This window comes from Mytilus edulis, chromosome 8 (assembly GCF_963676685.1).
Source record: "Mytilus edulis chromosome 8, xbMytEdul2.2, whole genome shotgun sequence".
Classification (NCBI taxonomy): domain Eukaryota; kingdom Metazoa; phylum Mollusca; class Bivalvia; order Mytilida; family Mytilidae; genus Mytilus; species Mytilus edulis.
In genome coordinates, this window is record NC_092351.1 from 9,980,595 (window position 1) to 10,001,946 (window position 21,352).

Consider the following 21,352-nt stretch of genomic DNA (forward strand, 5'->3'; position numbering starts at 1 on the left):
CTTTCAGATACCAGAATACAGCCGATCTACCACATGTAAGAACTTCTGCATATGGCCTACAATCTTTAAGGTATGCGGGTGCTAAGCTTTGGAATGAGCTGCCAGATGAGCTTCGATAGCAATCATCTTTAACTCAATTCTAGAACTTCATAGGCGGATCAGGGGGCCCCCTTTCGTAGAAAAATTTAGTTTGATTATATAGGGAATCACTGAAGCATGACTGATTTGGGCCCCCTTAGGTCATTCAGCACCCCCCTCCTTATGAAAAGTTCCGCCACTGAACTTGATAAGTTCTTGGTCTGTATTGCAGCTCATGCCAATGTTTTGCCTGCAAAACCAGTTAATATCTGTTCATTATTTTTATTTTCAGCATGACAAACTTTTTTTGTTATCTTCAATATAGTGCTTCTGCTGCTTTGTGCTAATTTTACTAAATAACTAATCTATATGTGCTTTTAATGTTCTTTTTATGAGCAAACCATTTTGTTTTTGATTTTGTGTTTTTATCTCATAATTGTATGTACCAGTATGACTGTGTTTAACTTTTAAGATGCTTAAGGTGGTATAGGAGTCTACAATAAAAATGATAGAATTTGTTCATACTTTGCCAAAACGTAGTATCTATTGATATATGTTGAAAAATATAATAAAAATGATAGGTCACCGTGCATTTTCTCAAGCTACAGGACGTGACAAAATAACACATTTTGTATGGATTATACAGGAAAAAACACCATTTTGTGATTAGAAACTAAACAAAATGATAGAATTGTTAAATACTTAAGGAAAAGATAGCTTTCAGACAATGCTTTGAGAATATCAAAAGAAAAGATAGGGTCACCGTACGTTTTTTTCCGGCTAAAATACAAAATAGGAAAATTTCATATAGAATCCTTCAGAAAATGCACTGTTTTAGAGTTACCTCCCCTTGAAATGCCAATTTAAAAAAAAAATTAAAAACAACCAAAACTAATCAACATTTGCAAAAATATTAATATTTGTAAGTTATATTCTTATAAATTGGTTCTTTTAAATCAAAATCACATTAAATATCTGCATTCCTGCATCCCATTTTGCTAACTTGATAGAAAAATTCTTGCTTTATATGTTTGATAAAGCTTTATGTCTTATGTCTTATGTCGGTAAATAAATTTTCGTTTTCCAAGACGGAAGTCAATATTGCCATAAAGTAAAGTTATCGTTATTTAAAGTCGGGTTGCAGCAGAGAAAACAAACAAATAGAAGTTTTTAACGACCTTGACTGGCAAAATACAGCCTTTGTACGGTCGGATAATGTATTTTTATCTTACTTCCTATACATTTCTAGGAATGTGATTTGTAAGACGCGTGGAGACCTTGTATAGACTGTATATTTCATATTAGGTTAGTAGGGAGGCGGGGCTTATTTCATACACGGTTAGTAGTGGTGTTGCGTCCCTTTATATTCCATATTAGGTTAGAAAGGAGGCGGGCTTATTTCATACACGGTTAGTAGTGGTGTTACGTCCCTTTATAAAAACAAAACGGTACTAAGAAAAAATCTAAAAGGTTCCAACAGACGAAGAAATTGAAGATTAAGATTGAAATTAATTCATAAAACACATTTAAACCTACTGACAAATTGTTATTGCTGGCATCTGTTTTTTTTAGGATTAATGGAAGTATTTTCTTTATGCTAACAGTATTGAAGACTTGCTTATTTTGATAGGTCACTAGTCTAAATTTCACACGTTAAGATAGTCGGTAAGATAAATTCGTTACATAGTGTGCTAGTGACATAATACGGTCAATATGGGGTCAGTAAATTCCATATGGATTTGAAATTTACTGACCCCATATACATGTATAACGTATTAAGTCACTAGCACACTATGTGACTAATAATATGTCTCTGGTTGCAGTAATGCCATAATATATGATAACAAGGGACACGAGTTCTTTAGAGCTCTTTAACCGACCGATATCAAATAACAAACTTACATGTAATAGCACTGATCTGATGATCAGATACATATAACAACACAAACATACAGAAAGACAGCACATACATGTAACTCATACATAGTTAGCAAATGCAAAATATCCGTCATTATGAAAAAGTTTCCTACACATCATTTGTTACATTTTTTTCGCAGGCTTCAAAGTAAAGTCATATTTACATGAACTGCAGGTAGTTTTCTGAAAAACACCAGGTAAAGACAAAAATTTTGAACTGGCCAAAAGTTGGTGAGCTCATTAGCTCACTCCGCTGGCACTCAATAGTGAGTGAGCTAAAATCAAACGACTTTAAAGAATATAGAAAAGGATACAGAACCCTCGGCAAAATACGCATTCAATGCAGAATACATTAATATATTTTATAGGTCAGATAAGTAAGTATATAGGTAGATGAATAGAATAATAATAATAATTTAAGTATTTGTTGACATAGTTTAACACGGTGGCAAACAAATGAACTATCTACACTATCTGATAATATCTTAATTATCATCCAAATGGTAATATCAATCATAAATGTATATATCAATATATTATCGTCAAAGGATATAAAGTTTGACCAAAACGGCTGGGCATTTCACAAAACAAAATGAGTTAACTTGATCAACTTTTGTAAAGGTAATGTTGTATTATGCTTATACATTACATTTTGTATATATCGTTTTGCCCTTGAAATCTTTATAGTAATCTCAGCATCTTCAAAATATTCAATAAGTAAAATAATAAAATGTATTTGTAACTATTAAACAGATCCGTTGATAACAATATGGATATCATATGTATATTGGATACTAGAGCCTAACAATCCAGAGATCGAACCCGAGTTGCCGGAATCGTCCATTTTTCTTCCTTAATGCTCCCAAGTCAAACTAAGTTTGGCAGTACGGGTGTGGTGTTGTATCTTGTAAATCGATTAAAAAGAAACAAATTAAGGTAACAACAAATTCTGAGGGAATTACACGATAACACGAACCCTAAAAAGAGCAACTCTGTATGCAACGTTATTAGACGTCCCCTGCTATTGGAAACCATATTAAAATATAACTATCGGGAACAAGAATTAAACAATCGGTAAAATCAGAGATTGGAACTAAAGGATTTCTCACATAATTGCATCAACACACACATGCGTTCACATTGACAGAATAATCACAGACAGTTTGCATTTTTTTTTAGCTCACATGGCCCAAAAGGCCAAGTGAATTTTTCTCATCACTTGGCGTCCGTCGTTCGTCGTCGTCTGTTAACTTTTATAAAAATCTTCTCCTCTGAAACTACTGGGCAAAATTTACCAAACTTGGCCACAATCATCATTGGGGAATCTGGTTTTAAAAATGTGTCCGATGACCCGGCCAACCAACAAAATGGCCGTCATGGCTAAAAATAAACATAGTGATAAAATGTAGATTTTGGCTTATATCTCTACAACCAAACTTAATAGAACAAATCTGACGTTTGGTAAAATTGTTCAGCAAGTCAAAATCTATCTGTCCTGAATTTTCAGACGATAAACTGTAAACAGCAATAATGTTCAGCAAATTAAAATCTACAAATTAAATCAACATGATCAAAATGGTCAATTGACCTTATGAGGAGTTATTGAAGCTTTTGACTTTTTCCTCTGAAACTAGATCAAAATTATAACTTATAATGATAGTATCAGGTATTAGACATTGATCAATACTGTCATTATTTGTCATTATATTGATTCACGCTGCCGGTAGTGTTTTTCTAAACAGTCGAAGGATAAGTCCATTAACTGAGTTTTGTTTTTAACATGTGTTCTACTTTGTTTCTTAGTTTTCGTCAATAATAGTTCTAAAGTTAAAACGCTATAAATGGCGATTATAGGCCAATTATTTTAGAAGATTTTTGAAATATTAAACATCGATCCCGGCCTGTTTAAACCGTTCAAAAAGATTGGAAATTGCTGTTTCACCGATAGAATATAGAATAAGAATAAGAATATTTTATTATTCCAATCAAGGGCCCTTGATGGGCAGCATAACATGTACACATAGAACAATACATCATGATTTGTAACAGAAAAACATTTTTATATAATAAAAGGAAACATTAAAAAAGTTCAGATAGGTGTTATTATCTTCATTCTATAAAAATCAAATACATTAAGTTCCAGGCAGGATGAGAACCATAAAATCATTACAATTATCATTGTTATTACATACATTAATTAACATTTCGTCTAACTTCTAGACATGTAATAATATAGCTCCCTAAATATTTAAGTATAGACAAATTTTCATTAGTAAATAACCAAACAAATTTTGCCTCATTTGAAAGATGTATAAAATTAGGACAAATACAGTTTATCTCCTCGAAAAATATCTCCCTATCATTTTTGTATGCTGGACAACTAGTTATAAAATGTTGTTCATCTTCAACCAGATTTAGAGTACATTTCTTACAAAGCCTTTGATTTCTTTCTATATATAATAAGTCCGATATGCGCCCTTAATACAGAATAATCTGATCTAAATAGTAATTGAAATTTGGTACCCTTCGTTTTTTGATATCTTACTTTTTATTATTAGCATAATGGACATCCAGAAAGAGTCCTTGGTCCAGCACGATGAAAATCAAACCGTGGCTGATTCGGTTTATGCTCATCAGGAGGTATCTGTTGTTGTCAATGACGATGGAATACCAGATGTCACTGTTGTCAACAAAACAAAAAGTCAAACACAGGAGACAAAGGTTTACAAACGACGCTGGTATGTTTTGTTGGTATTCTCTTTTGTTGCTATGATGCAAGGAGGACTGTGGAACACATGGGGACCCATTGCGGCGTCTAGCGAAGAAGCTTTCGACTGGACCGATGGTGATATAGCCTTGTTTGCTAACTGGGGACCTATTGCCTATTTGATTGCAACTTTTCCATTCGCCTGGCTTATTGACACGAAAGGTACTTACTGTTTTTTTGACACGAAAGGTGTTTTACCCATTTGATCCCTTTATTAGTATTAAATTTTGACGCAAAGATATAAGTTTGATTACTATTTTAGAGAGTATCGAAAGAGAAGTTGCTTAAAACAGTAGAACATGTAATATACAATGTAACTATGATTGAAAATAAAAGAGGTCAACCCAGAAAACTCATTTTACATGATGTCATTATTAATACAGTACTAGTATTCATAATTTTCTTAGATATTGATCTGTTACAGGGCTAAGATCTGCTACATTGATAGCAGCAGTAATGGTAGCCACTGGAGCTGGCGTACGATGTATTACTGATAATCCAGATTATATCAAATGGTAAAGACAATTTATTGGTGCTTATTAGCACATAGTTTAGATCGGACATACGTGTCGTATACAATGCACTAACAATTGTTTAATATACTTATTTATCATTTTTTTTTTTATCGTTGTTTGTATCATATTTTCATATTTTCATATTTTCGTACTTTAGTTTTGTTTTTTTGGAATTTTGTATGTAAACACAATGTTTTTTTTCATATTCAAGTTTTCTGGTGTTTTAAAATTAGGCTTTTAATGAAACCAATCAAAAACTCATTGTAGCATTATATTCGTGGTGCATATTATATTTTGTTATATTACTTGTAACATATATAACAAGTCAATATATAGTGAAACAAATCCACTGGAATAAAATTGAGAAAGGAAGTGGAGAATGGGTCGAAGCGACAACAATTCGATCATAGAGCAGACAACAGCCGAAGGCCACCAACGGGTCTTCAATGTAGCGAGAAACTCCCGCACCCGTAGGCGTCCTTCAGCTAGCCCCTTAAAAATATGTATACTAGTACAGTGATAATGGACGTCATACGTAACTCCGAATTATACACAAGAAACTAAAATTAAAATCCATACAAGACTAACAAAGGCCAGAGGCTCCTGACTTGGGACAGGCGCAAAGTTGCGGCGAGGTTAAACATGTTTATGAGATCTCAACCCTCCCCCTATACATCTAGCCAATGTAGAAAAGTAAACGCATAACAATATGCACATTAAAATTCAGTTCAAGAGAAGTCCGAGTTGACATGGAAGTAAACATGTCGTTTCTTTCCAGTGTATTTGTTTTATTCAATTTGTTAGAATCAGAAAGCTAGAGAAAACTTATCGAAATTTGAGAAACATATCATTGATCATATTACGTCGAATTATCTATAAAATTATAGTTTAATTTCGAAGTAAAAATTACTGTCGGTAACAATTTAAAAGAATATCGCAAATTTTGCTGGGTTAAGGACAGTCAACATTGGACAGCTACTGAATGGTTTAGCTGGTCCCGTTGCCATGGGAGTCCCACCTGCACTCTCTGCTCGCTGGTTTCCTGTAAACGAACGAACAACAGCAACAGCTATCAGCTCCATATTAAACAGTCTTGGAGTCGGAATATCGTTTATCATAGGTAAGCAGACATGTCATTAGACAATACAAAAGCAAAGCGGAATAGAGGTACTTGCTGTTCGGAGTGAACCAAGGTTATTGAAGGACGTACTTTGACTTATGATTGTTTTCTTTTTATACATTGTGACTTGGATGGAAAGTTGTCTCATTGGCACTCATACTACATTTTCTTATTTCTATCATAAGTTGAAAACAAATTGACAAGGCCATGAAAAAAATTACACGAAAAACGATCAGAACACAAATAATATTACACAAAACACAATATAGAAGAGTAAGGACTGAGCCAAACGAACCAATTAGTATTAAACAATCCAGTTACATGGTGTTACGGCGTAAAGAAAGAACATGTGTGAATTTTCAACATAAACCTTGCATATATACATGATAGTTAAAGATATAGCTCTATCTTTATGTATCGCGAAGACGATACTGCTTCAAAATTATGCTTTGTAATATAAAACATTATGTAACCTCTCCAGAATCAAAAGTGAATTGAAATAATTCTGAAAAACTCCAACAGTTAAAGCTTATTCGAAGGAATATAAACAACCTATATTTTATAATGATCAATAATGTTTGGTATTTTATTGGAAATATATGTTTATTCATAGGACCATACTTTGTGCCTGACAAACAAGACACTGGTAATGCTACAGCTTATAATTCAAGGTAAATCTACTTCATAATATTATATCTAACATTATCTCTGGCCATATAATTGTGTTTGCATTAGTGATATTTTCCCAGAATCGTACTCACATGATATACTTATATGCACCTCTTTTTTCAATTTTTAATCTCAATTTCATCTCAATTATTTTTGGGGTTTAATTTGGATTGACATGGACATGGGCGCCGTCCTACCAGCACATTATTGTTCACATGTGTATCTGTTTCTACTCATAATTTCCCTACTCATTATTTAAGAAATTATTTTTTTGGCCCGCCTCCTTTTCTGGTTCCTTATATAGGGAATCACTGAAGCATTACCGGAGCGGGCGTCCTCTTAGGCAATCAGTGGGCCCCCACTTATGAAAATTTCTAGATCCACCACTGATCCCATTTGTTTTGGTCCGATTTATTTTTAATCTTTGCATGGGACGGAGTCTCATTTTATAAGCTATCCCACAATGCATCTATTTTTTCTGCTCGATTGTCGTATGAAATGTTTTTATTTTACCTTTCAGTAATATCATGAGTATCAAGCATCACAGATCTTTTTTCAACGTAAGCATCAAGAATGGTTAGTTATAATTATCACATGATAAATGTAAGCATCACGAATGGTTAGTTATAATTATCACATGATAAATGTAAGCATCACGAATGGTTAGTTATAATTATCACATGATAAATGTAAGCATCACGAATGGTTTGTTATAATTATCACGAATGGTTAGTTATAATTATCACACGAAGAATGACATTAGACACAAACAATGAACTTTTTAAATATGTCTTCAAAATATTGTAATTTCATAAATTTAGTTCGTTCATACACATTTGTTGAGGTTTATCTTTCTTTAATACGTAGTTTGTCTGTTAGTTTATGGTTTATTCCCCTGCTAATATTTTGTCTGAAAATGTATTTTACTGTGATATTTGAAGTAATCTAGGACAACTCTCTATAAAGTAGCCTGACAGGATAATCTGCTAAAGTCAGTTTTTTTCTCTTCAGGATCAAGAATAGTTCAAGAGCGACAAGAAATAATGAAACTTATGTATTGGGGTGAGTAAATGATATATATTGTTATTCTCTTCCAATTTATTTGAAAACATTGAAAAATACGCGTTCGAACTTTCGCAGAATTGTGACTACGGCAGATATAAAAAAAAATTACGGATAAAAAGATGACGACCGTTTACCACTCAGAACGAACTTTAATACAGAAGCTACATGGAAATACTTTCTTTTGATTCCCAACTATAGTCTTTATCATCATTTTTGAGTTCAACATATGAAACAGACCTAACTATGATCAACCATATCTATATGTATTATCCTTCATTAGAACAGCGAAGATTTGATAAACATAGTCACTTAACTTTTAGTTATTAAATAAATTGATTTTGTGATGATGTCTCAGCCATAACATAGATCTGGCTCGTAGAGTAGTCTGTTCGACCTGTTTTCTTTTTATTTGACTCCGTCCAATATGTTGTAACGTTATGTAAAATTGTGGTTTTATCTTCTTGGGTAAAGTCATTAAAAAACCCAGTGTCTACTATTACTCATTTTAAATGATATCCAGAAGCGATGACTTCCTATCAAACTATCATAGATATCAAGCTTACAATTGTTATATCAAATCATCATAGATATCCGGCTTACAATTGTTATATCAAATCATCATAGATATCCGGTTTAAAATTGTTATATCAAATCATCATAGATATCCGGCTTACAATTGTTATATCAAATCATCAAAGATATCAGATTTACAATTGTTGTATCAAATCATCATATATATATATATATATACATGTTTATCATATACTTAGACTTAATAACATATGATTTTTACCGTATGATAATAGCATTAAATTAAAGTATTTTCTATATTTTTCGAATTGGTGCTTAGCGGGCTGATATGAAAAGTTTATCACATGCTTCGATTGTTATCACATGCCTTTCCGTAACGTTATCACATGGCATTCCGGTGATACTCGGCAAATTCCGGAAAATACACCTTAATGCTACGTTTTCAGTGAAAAACATTACAAAGTAGTGTACAAAACAATTATATGAATACTGGAAAGTATATTGTGTAAAATAATTAAATTAAATTAAAAAAAAAAAAATTAAATAAATGCATTTTTTAAGTCCAGTCTTTCTGAAACATAATTTAGAAAGTTACTTTAAAAAAAGTTGACTTTTCCAAACAATTTTCATTATGTATATTGTATAATTATTGTTTTGTCGATTCGTCCATATTAAAATGTGTTTTTTTTCTCTCTGTTGAGGCATATGATAGAAAGATTTCTTATTGAATGTATCAAATTTTGGGTCCGACGTCCGTGAACTTTTTACTCTTTCAAGATCTTTTCGGGAACCACGTAGAAGGATCAATATATGAATCTGTTATTTTTCTCTACTGTTGAAGCATATGATAAAAAGATTATAACATGTCATTTTTCATATCGCATGTATTATCAGCCCTCGGTCAATATCAGCCCTCGAGCCATGCGGCTCTTGGGCTGATATTGAACCTAGGGCTGATAATACATGCGATATGAAAAATGCCATGTAATAATCTGATAATATCAGGCTTAAAATTTTGTACGCAAGATGCACGTTTCGCTCAGTGACACTCGAATTAATACAAATAAAAAGGCCAGACAAAGAAAGTAAGTGAAGAGCACTGATAATCCTTAATTTCGACGAAAGGTTTCAAATGAGAGTATCATGAGCGTAGATTTGTTCGTAATGCATTAATCCCTTTCGTTAAACTTAATTCAAGTTCTCTTTTTTAGCTGACCTCGGCGATATTTGATCGATGCTAGTCAGAACGATTATCGAAAACCTTATACTCTAATCATTTTGTAAATTGTGTACAGTGTTCAACACATATTGTTCATTTTTAGTATTTTTAACATACAATACCAACAGTTTTTTTTTATTATTTTCCTTTTGATTTGAATGATACTGTTGTTTAAGTTGATTTTAATCAAATGACCATTGTGTCCAACAGAATGTGGCATGTCCGTGTTGGCGTTGGTGCTTTTGATTATATATTTCCCAGATAAACCCAAGCTACCACCAACTGTATCAGCTTCTGTAGAGAGGGTAGATTTTAAAGAAGGAGTAAAGCAATTAATGAGGTAACACTTATACAATGTATTTTGATTACTAATGAAATAAAAATACCATTTTAACTGTAACTGTAGTTTTCGATGTCAAAATTGTGCCAACATAGGCATTCTTCTCAATGTTTATGACTTTGATACTTTTTTTTATGTTTTTATTGTGTTACCCAGATTTGTTTTCTCTCGATCGATTTATGACTTTCGAACAGCGGTATATTACTGTTGTTCTGGTATTTTTTAAATACAAACTTATCAAAGCTACCATACACATAATTTGGTACGCCTGTCGCGCGTTATGTTTACTTTAGATACATTAGCTGCACTCTTATCAAAGCATGTAGAAAGTCAAATAAAATACGAAGTTGCAGAGCATTAAAAACAACAGGTTGTGCAAAATACGACTAAAGCTATATATGCCTAGGGGTTGAATAATTAAATATTTCGAATAATTCCACACTTTATAAACAGTAAATACATAGAAAATTAACGAACTAAAGATATGTCAAATCAACTAGGATAGTGATATCCTTGCAGATGAAACGTCCACCAGCAGTGTCATTGACCCAAACATATGATTTTGTACGCCAGGTCAGTGTTTGTCTTTATTGGACTGAATCAGAAGGCCAAATCAAATACGAAGTTGAATCGCATTAAAAACGAAGTATTCGGAAAAATTTGAAATAAAAGCTCTTTACATAATTCGTCAAGCCATCAATTGTTGAGTTTGTCCAACATATACGTAAATATACAATCTAAGTGTCCGTAGCTAGCATTTTTCTGGATTTATATTCATCATTGAACACAAATACCATAATATTTTTCATAGAAACCTTATATTTTCATCATTGTTATGAAAAATGAAAACTTTAAGTTTCTTTTTTATTAGTAAACTTAAGAACATTTTGTAAAATGATTGTTTAAAAATGTATTTTTTATGTGTATTCCTTGGTTATACCCACCATTGTGTTGTATTGTTTGTATACATGTAAATATTGTATTCCTCTTGTTACGTACACTTATATATTTGTGTCTGAGTGATCAAATAAAGTTGTAAGGTAAGGATAAATTGTAAAAACTAACCGGAAGTTATCATTTCTACTGTAAATAAATACATCTGCATGTTCAGAAATAGCTCAAAACTTATATTGACCGCATAAAACATATCACATCACAACAACAATTTCAGTCACCACAGTATGGTACACAAAAGAACATCCTTATGCCGTGAAAATGCCATACTTCTTGCACTAGTTTTTGCTCAATTTGCATTAGGATATCTGCTGAAAGAAACGTAGAAATTAAAAAGAAAAAACTCATCATAGGTGTACCAGGATTACAAATAAATAAACAATACGCGCCTCTTCAAAACACTCACTAGTTACAAAAAAGATAAACAGATAAATGAGATTAAATAAATGAAAATTTCTGAAGTCTCTTCTATTAAATTTGTTTTTGTTTATTATAATAGAAACGTTAAATTTTGGATGATCTGTCTTACGTATGGGGTGTCTTTAGGAGTTTATAACTGCTGGCAGAGTGTCCTTGATGTCATACTGAAGCCTCATGGGATATCTGAGGTATATGAACTAGACGAGGAGTGTAGTTTTCTGTAGCGTCCTTAGCCGAGTGCTATACCCCTGGATCTAGTGCAGGCGAAATTGCTATACGATGTCACAAAGGTGCATTGTATAGAAATTCCTGTTGATAAAAATTTGAGCAAATAGAAATATTATAATTATGTTTTCATGGTATGAATGCTTCCTTATCATGCATCAAATTAATCTAGGAAACTAATATGCTATCAAGAACGATAAAAATTAAATGAAATCGGTAAACTTATAGGACACAAGATTCCTTTTAAATTCCAAATGTTCAAAATATTAATTCTAATAGTTTAACAAAACAATCTGTTTCCATGATGGATTGTATAATGGTCTATACTTGACCAACATACCGAAACAGCCGCACAAAAACAAATCTATGAGAAGAATCTGATTAAGCATATTAAATCAGTGACATTGTAAGTGATTTCAGAAAACGCCAGTTGTTTTCCTTTCGTTTCGTTGGTTGATATTGACGAGCTTGAATTTTTCTGATATTTTTTTTTTCATGATTAGACAAAAGTTTTCTTCTGAGCATTATTTTAATAATGCCAAGTTATTTTAATAATTGAATTATATTATTATTTTTAGGATGAAGCAGGATGGCTAGGATTTTATTCATTAGTAGCAGGATGCATTATAACACTGGCTGTCGCTAAGTACGTCTATTATATACTCGGTTTCAGTTGATTATTTCACTTAATTCATATAAACTAACTGATTTGATATTACTTGAAGATACATATACAGAGTATCACATCTCGACGGGTGAGTTTTTCTTTCTATTTTATGAATAAAGTCACAGAGATTATGTTTGTCATTAACAAAGGCTTGACCTTTAAAAGACATATTCCAATTATTTTTCTGCTTACATTTTTGTGTAATTCATTTTTTTGGATCATTTTTTAAATGCATATTGTAGATTTGCAGACGTCTTTGCCAAACATATGCGTCTATTCCTGCTTATCTTATATATTGGTGGTTGTGGCAGTCTAGTATGGTTTACCTTCTTACTTTTGGGAACCATCCATTCATCTACAGGTAACATACAATAAAAGTATTTATCAAATGTAGCCAAATAGACGAGTAAGATCTCAGTTTACTGTTAATGCTATTTGTAGCAAGAATACAGCATTTCTATAAATCTAGGCGTAATCCAAAAAGAAGATACACTATAATCAAAAACCAGTATTTATCTTTGAAAAACAAACATGAAAAGGTGGACAGTAGGACACGTAGTACCAGGGAAGATAACATTCAATTTAGGTTCCTAACAATGCATATGGACATATCCAGTTACCATAGTACACGTACACGTTTTATATTTCGTTATTCAATAACTGTGCTACAGCAAAATGAATGAAAGAGAACAAATTTTGCCGGACAATATAAAACAATCATTAAGACGGCTGTTATGGATATACAAAATAAGCGTGTTATATACGACCTAAGATCACCAACAAATATATTTATCATTTCATTTTCAGTCCAGTTGTATATGTCTATCATACTGCTATCCATGTTTCTTGGATCCACGTCTCCGTTGTATTTTGAGATGGCCTGCGAGGCTACCTATCCTGTAGCAGAGGGCGCTACCAATTTAGTATTAACGTTAGTTAACAACATAGGAGGTTTAATATTCTTAGTTGTACAGATGGTGCCACATATTGGTAAGTGCCTAAAATTTACCGATACTCTCAAATGATAACAATTTTTAAATCTATTAGCCAGTGAGGAAAGTATATCAAAAGACCGAAAAATACATGTACACACTGTCAAACTAAGAAAACATACAAATGCCTATCCCATGAAAATATAACCTTAGGCGTACTTAGCAAAAACTTTCGGAAATTCACTTTGTACTTTATACCTGAGATCACCCCTATGTTTTGGTGGGGTTCGTGTTGTTTATTCTTTAGTTTTCTATGTTGTGTCATGTGTACTATAACAATTGTTTGTCCGTTTGTCTTTTTTCATTTTTAGCCATGGCGTTGTCAGTTTATTTTCGATTTATGAATTTGACTGTCCCTCTGGTATCTTTCTTCCCTCTTTTATTTAACATTTAAACTTCTATATTCGAGCATCACTAGAGAGTTTTGCCCCAAAAAAATGCGCATCAGTCGTACAAAATTTGAAGCCAGCTGATACCAATAATGCCTTTATATGTACTAAAATCTACACAGATTGCTTTATTTAAAAGAAATTACATTCTGGATAAGCATAAACATTCAAACAGATTTATTTACATGGAATTTATACATAAAAAACTTAAAAAGACATTAGGATACAATGACTGTAATGCATGAAAAATGAATTTGGACTTGTTTTGTTGTCATGTTATTCTGGGTATTTTCCTGGTCATTTAGAAACCTCAAAGTATTTCAAAGGAGTACTTCATCTGCGCATGGACAGGAAAGTATCATTGTAACTGGCAATCAGAAGATTTTTGATGTAAGAAACAGAAGAAAATGACAAATTGTATTTTTGAGCTTACCTAAACTTGTCGAAAAGAATGATGAGAACAAAGTAACTAAATATCTTTTACAGGGACAAAGTGGGAGAACTGGTGCCTGTTAGGAGCTATTGCAGCCTGTTTACCTGTCCTGGTGTTTCTTAAGGAAAATTACAACCGACTTGAGATAGACGAAACTGAGATTAATGTAGATTCAAACTAAATTATCACTTCATCAACATTGTCCACTCATTCATAATTTCAGTATTAATTAAGAAATTAGACCTTAATTATTTCTTGATTATTCCATCAGAAAAATATAAAAAAATATACCTACATTTTAACCGATCAGCTATGCACAATGAAATAAACAAAACTTTATAGCATGGTTGGTAGCAGCCATTTTACCTAGTTAACAGAAAGTACAATATATGTATATGACAGATATAAAGAAGACAAAGGGGGCAAAACACATAAAAATAAAAGGTCAGAAAACCAAGTTATCATTCCAAAAAAAACCAAACCCAAAATTACACAAAACATTTATAAAAGTAAATCTAGAAATTGAGCAGCACTTATAATATTTATAACCAAGACTTTATTTATGGTCTTTGAAAGGATAACCATTGCCGGTGCCATGCATTAGTGGCAGTCATCGCAATGCTCAGATCTGTGAATATCCAGTGATAAGTCGAATTTAGTGATAAATCATCAACAAAGAAAGGAGGATGGAATTTTTGCAAGTTGAAGATACACCTAGGCTTCTTTGACAAGTGAACCAAGGCAAAACTCTGAAATGTAACACTTATGACCGTGCCTTAGACATATAAAGTAAAAAAATGCAACGACAAGAACAACACTATTTGTTTACATAAAAAAAACACGGTCTGTAACTAATACCTTATGATATTGTGAGGAAATAAAATGACCATCGCAATTACAAATGATTTGGGAGGAGTTTGTAGAAATAAATAAAAAATGGCCAAAGGAGCAATTAAAACCAATGAGTGGAAGATAGCCAGACAAAACTACGATACAAAGACAAACAGTCTACAAAATAGTACATAGAAACAAAACTGTGTAGCAAAAGTAACCTTACCAATAGCCGAGGCATGCGCGACAGAAGGTTCAGTGATATTATGTCTATTGAATTATATTTTCACATATTTATAGATGTACAATGAAAATAAGTTCTGGGCATATCAATATCATTTTCCATAAAAAGTATTTGTTTTGAAAGATCTCTTCCCTCACTAATCACCATATACAACTTTTTGCATGATGATGAACATTTAAATTCTTTTTTATAGAAGTATTTATTGAAAACGTACGAGTCTTATATTTTGTTACAGGAGAGGCTTAATTTTTATCAGTGGTGCTCGAATTCTGTTTTTTGTTGTTGTCAATTTTGGATTGATGGACAATAACCAAAGTGAATTAGTTTGTGTCCAAAATAAAATAGCCAGTTTGACCTCTAATAGAATCTTTGGTAACATCCATTTTTATAATCTGGTTAAACATTTGGAATTTACGTATTAAAATCTTTAAACAGTTTGTATTTGGTGTAATCGTTTTTTTTTATGCATAATAATTCAACAATGTTCGTACAAACTGAAAGAATAGTTTACGTGTGTTCTTTTTTACTGTGCATGTACTGATTTTGTGTTATGGATGGATACCACATATCCTTTGTTATTCTGTTATAATATATAAAATGGTTATATCTATAAATGAAGGTATTTAAGGTGGATTGTCCTGACTTCTCTGTGAAGCACACGTGGTGTATACAGCCGAAGAGTTTTTATGCCAAAAACAATTATAAAAGGGGTGTATGTTATCCTTCTAACAGACTATAACATGTATAAGATATGTGAGAGACACAGCTGAATTGTTTTAAATATGTCAACAGAAATTGTCTGTTTTAAACATTTCTCAGGATACTTGGTGTATTGTTACAAGGAGAAAATTAAGATCTTGCAAGGAAATAAGACTAAACGTCTGCAAGCTAGGGTATGAACGTAAGATCTACAAACCATGGGTTTGATGATGCTTCTGTATTTCAAGTGTCCTGTATCCAGTGACCTATATCTTTCACCAACAAGGCTTAATATGAATAACACTTTCACTAGTAGAGTGATACCCGTTTTCTCGTCGTTTTTGTTTAGAACACAGAATATGTTTTATGGTGGCATGCAGAGGGGATACTTTGCAGATGATTAGCTTATTTCTTGTCAATGATATAGGATCATAAATACGTATTATGAAGCCAAATGTTTTTATATTTTCTTCTTTAAATATGTGACAACTCTACAACTGACCCTCTCCATCTGATAATCAAGGATAATACAGGGTTAACAATACCACAAATTACATAAACATCGTCAGCAATTTCATAGGCGTTTGGGGCTTGGTGAGCTTTTGCCGTCAATTTGTATCCTTACTTCGTCATTCGCCCGTCGTAAACTTTTTCACACATCGTGTCTGATGAATTAAGCTTTTGATCTAATGTTATCTGAGGTTAATGATCATATGGTTACCTAGAGTAAAGTCTGTGTTTTTTTTCTCCCAGTAAGTCAACAAACATTACCGCCATTGATAGAAAAAGAACTAAAGGGTGAAATGCATCTTATATCTAGAAAACCCTAATAGAGAAATACTTACAATGGCAACAATGCTCCAGATGAAGGATGTCAAGATTTGAATTACCTTCCCCCTAATTTCACCATTTTTTTTCAAATTCTCTTTACTGTCCTAACGACGTTAAATTTTAATTCGCATTCTCAATTAATTAATTATAATTTGATTCGAATTACAATTTAGAAAGTGTCCATACCACCGTTTAATTCGAATTAACGAAAACGCATTTCTAATGCATATTGGATAATGCGAATTAACCAAATCGAATTCGATTCGAATTGAAAAAAGAGAAATGTATGAACGCGATTATAGCGAATTTGATTCACATTCGATTCGATTTCAATTCGAATTAATGTACGTGTGAACGAGGCATCATACTAACAATCTATACTACACCTCTCTTCACTTTGCGTCTTCCACAGCTTTCATTTTGACAGATATGCTGGTAACATTTTAAATTTATGTGTCTATATATTAGAAATGAAACATATAGATCGTATCTTGGAACCAGAAGGTAAACAAAACAAAATATCTATGAATATCATATATCTCCCCAAAAGAGGCGTGGTTTGTGATACAGCTGTTCAAATATTTACAAATTGCAACCTATAATTTAGAGAGGTAGAACACTCCAAAAAATACTTGGGAAGATGGCAGACAGAATATTATTGTCCTTATAGCACACAATAAGGAGACATCGATTTAAATTGCACTATTCACGAATATTTTGTCCGTGATATTCTTATTCAAAGATCTCTAGGCTTCTCTGAAATTACTTAACCAATTCCAACCAAATTTTTGGTGAATGATCTTTAGGGCATCTTATATAAAGTTTATTTCCCCCGTTTAGTCAGCAAACAAGGCTACCTTGCATTGCATGACTAAAATTGAATATAAGGGTAAAATGCATAGATTAAAATTTAGAATGGACTATCAATATTTTTCTGGGGCAAAAACGACAGTTTCATGTTCGTTTTCGCGTTTTTTGCGATTTATATTGTTAGGTAAATATTCTTTAATTGTTTAACTTATTTTAAATTTTATGTGGTGCATGCTCTTATCCATTCGATATTACAAATGATGAAATGATGAACCTCTTATGCTACCCCTCTATTCTAATTTTATGATGGTTTTTACGAGCTCAGACTGACTAAGATATTTTGCAGAATGAGAATGATGTATAACTATAATCCGCTATAAATGTTTTTTAATCAAATACAAAGAAGTCAAACATAGGTAGTTCGGATATATAAATTATATGTATTGCTATTCCGGAATATCATTTACCGTTAATGTTCCGTTATTTAAACTATACTTTCATTATTATAAGTAGGTCAGTTATGTTTACATTTAAATACAACTGTCACAAGGGTTACTCAATTTTATCGACCCTGTCAGATGTCCACAAATGAATACATAAGTATTTCGGACATACAAGTGCACGTATGTTTTATGTTATGATTTCACCTGGATGAACAAATCAACAAAAACAAGGTATGGCAAAATTATTATTTATAACATGATTCATTGCCATTGGGGGGGGGGGGGGGGGGAGTCACATGATTTGTTTACAATTTTTTACATACCGTTAAAATTAACAATGCTATCAACATTATGATATCTATAGTACACACTAGACATTGTCCATTCATCTTCGTCCAAATACCCGTTTTAATGCTCAGTATAGGTTGTAGGGAGAGATGGCCTTACGCCCCCTTTAACCAATACAATTGGAAACTGCTAAATATTTTAATTTACTTTTACATTTTACACATTTAAAAGTCACTGTACCAAAGCAATACACCTGTCAAATGTAAGAAAGTAAGTAAATAAATTATAAAGTTTCTTAGAGGGTGACACTAGTAATTAAGTTACACAATTATATACAACCAAACACACAACAATTTCTCCCCAATGACCCCTTTACAACTTATCACAGATAAAAGTAAATATATCACAAATATAATGATCAAATATCTAATGTAGCCCATTACGATAAATTTTATACACAAACATATAATCATTAAATGCTTTCATGACTTTATTCCATGCATTAATTGTCTGCCAGGTGTGGGCATTTTGATTAATAAAAGTAACAGATAAAAAATAAAGTAACACAACGAGTTAAAATACAGCTATTTATTTGTATGTGCTTTTTTTTTTACATCAATAGACGCAATTATTTGTAAATCAATTTTATATTCGAATGCATAGTCTAAACATTTATTGTCATTTTACCCCCTTTGTCTGACAGATATGCCGTTTATAGTTTCGAGATTTTAAAGGATTTTATTTTGTACAATTTTCATTAATCGATTTTTTCTTTCCTATTTTCCGATTTTGCATCTTGCCTTGTCCCCATTCTACCGAGGATGTGGGGTTTGTACTTACATTTGTACAGCTGAATAGAGGTACAATTAAACATGGTAAAGACAGCATCCTGCCATAAAAAAATAGAATGATGCTTCAACATGACTTGTTTATGAAACATTTTTATGTATTTGCTTTATTTTAGCTGACAGCTTTCAAGAATGGAAGCCGATCGAGAGCCATTGCTTAAGGACGACAAAAGCACGGTTTACGATTCAATATATCCGAATCAAGCCATTGTTATCAACACTTCTAACAACACATCAGACGATGATATACTAAAAGACACAGGCGACAAATTCGTACATGAAACAAAATTATACAAGAGACGATGGTATATTCTGGTTGTTTTCTCATTGATTGCATTTGCGCAAGGTGGGATATGGAATACCTGGGGCCCGATAGCAGAGGCCAGCGAGGAGGCGTTTGGTTGGACGGATGGTGATATAGCATTATTTGCCAACTGGGGACCAATTGCCTATCTCATTGCTACCTTTCCACTTGCATGGATAATTGATGTAAAAGGTAAATGAAAATCCCTTATTAGTATATTAAAAAATAACAGAGAATTGTATTCTTTGTTTAAAACAATACATGTGAATGTGACAAGTCTTAAACGTGTCTTATCGTTTGAATGTTTTTACACTAGTAATTTTGGGGCCCTTTTATAGCTTGCTGTTCGGTGTGAGCCAAGGCACCGTGTTGAAGACCGTACTTTGTCCTATAATGGTCTTCTTTTATAAATATTGACTTGATGGAGAGTTCTCTCATTGGCACTCATACCGCATCTTCTGATAACTACTTAAACGTCTTTATAAGAAGGATAAGCGAAACACTTGTTATAAAAAACATTAAAATACTAGTTTTTGCCTTAACTTTATTTTCACCTGACGATGCGTCGTGTCTTTCTCAAATTAATGTTTACCATTCATTTTGTTTTTGTATGACAACTAATATTTGTAGGTCTCAGGCCAGCTTGTGTGATATCAACTTTTCTGGTAGCAGCTGGTGCGGGGGTAAGATGTATAACAGACAATCCTGATTATATCAGCTGGTATGTATGCATATCAAATATATTGTTTTAATTCTGAATTAAATGGTGAAAATGAACTAATGCTGGTAAATATATAATTTAATTAGCAGTTCTATGTTGTGTACCTCAACTCTGTTTCACAGTTCGCAAACGTTTGACGAATATAAGTGGGTCTGTTATAAAAAATATATAGTCCTGTTGATTAAACTGATTATCTTACACCTACTAGACTCGTAACGGATATTCCATTTTAGTTCAATATTTTAGGACTGTTAATATTGGACAGTTATTAAATGGACTGGCAGGACCTGTTGCAATGGGAGGTCCACCTGTTTTGTCGGCACTCTGGTTTCCTGCCAATGAAAGAACAACAGCTACAGCTATTAACTTGGTATTCAATAATTTAGGACTTGGAGTTTCCTTTATAATAGGTAATATTTTAATGTTTTAATTAATAAGTATGACATGCATTGATAATAATCAAAATGTAATCACAGCAGGGATGGTTTTCATAGACTGATGGAACCCTGATGTTGTCAAGAAACTGGATTTTATAGGCTGTAATTGCTTCATAGTGGTGGGAAATAATTTTGGATTGATTGATCTAAATGAATATTAAGGCGTTCTCTTATTTTTATATTAGAACAAGGGAGGAAAGATGTCGAATTAAAGACTGCTCCTTTTTGTACTATTAAACTTCCTAAACTGCAGAGGTTTGAATTAAAATATTTATGAATACGCAATCACCTGATTTCGATCCAATTAAATATATCATGTTAACACTAGTCAAAACTAATGCAGACTGTTCCGAACTTTTATATATCGTCTGCATGTTAAAATAGAATAGAATTGGCATGAGATTCTGGATCACTGATTAATGCACTGGCTTCAATTGTACATCGTAGTTAGTAATTGAAAATAATGATAGAAGTGGTCTGAATACTTAGAAAACACATTTCGGACGGCTGCATGTACGATACTGGAATCCCTTACAACACACCCATCATGAACGCTTTCTCTAGACTCAATTGGATTTATAAATACACATTCAAG

The 21,352-nt window shown here is 32.5% G+C and overlaps 2 protein-coding genes across 2 annotated transcripts in view; both read left to right on the plus strand.

The window, feature by feature from the left end:
* Positions 1-2,559: 2,559 nt before the first annotated feature.
* On the plus strand, positions 2,560-14,549 carry LOC139484758 (solute carrier family 49 member 4 homolog). Its single transcript, XM_071268683.1, has 13 exons — positions 2,560-2,616; positions 4,554-4,924; positions 5,187-5,277; positions 6,234-6,397; positions 7,011-7,068; positions 7,587-7,642; positions 8,078-8,128; positions 10,092-10,221; positions 11,675-11,783; positions 12,399-12,466; positions 12,730-12,848; positions 13,295-13,477; positions 14,355-14,549. Exons 2-13 carry the CDS (start codon positions 4,558-4,560, stop codon positions 14,480-14,482), a joined length of 1,524 nt encoding a protein of 507 aa, XP_071124784.1. The 5' UTR covers positions 2,560-2,616; positions 4,554-4,557; the 3' UTR covers positions 14,483-14,549.
* Positions 14,550-18,192: 3,643 nt separating this feature from the next.
* LOC139484759 (solute carrier family 49 member 4 homolog) overlaps positions 18,193-21,352 on the plus strand; it is a 30,768-nt gene continuing 27,608 nt past the window's right edge. Inside the window, exons 1-4 of the mRNA XM_071268684.1 lie at positions 18,193-18,390; positions 19,412-19,791; positions 20,230-20,320; positions 20,567-20,730. Of these exons, the coding sequence (XP_071124785.1) occupies positions 19,428-19,791; positions 20,230-20,320; positions 20,567-20,730 (619 nt within the window). The 5' untranslated portion in view covers positions 18,193-18,390; positions 19,412-19,427. The remainder of the gene's footprint in view (positions 18,391-19,411; positions 19,792-20,229; positions 20,321-20,566; positions 20,731-21,352) is intronic.

What these genes read in the sequence shown, in the direction of transcription:
- LOC139484758 (XM_071268683.1), top strand. Translation starts at nt 4,558, where the DNA reads ATGGACATCCAGAAAGAGTCCTTGGTCCAGCACGATGAAAATCAAACC. An exon ending in CTGGCTTATTGACACGAAAG is followed by an intron (nt 4,925 to 5,186) that starts GTACTTACTGTT and finishes GATCTGTTACAG; the next exon opens with GGCTAAGATCTGCTACATTG. An exon ending in CAACGTAAGCATCAAGAATG is followed by an intron (nt 7,643 to 8,077) that starts GTTAGTTATAAT and finishes TTTTCTCTTCAG; the next exon opens with GATCAAGAATAGTTCAAGAG.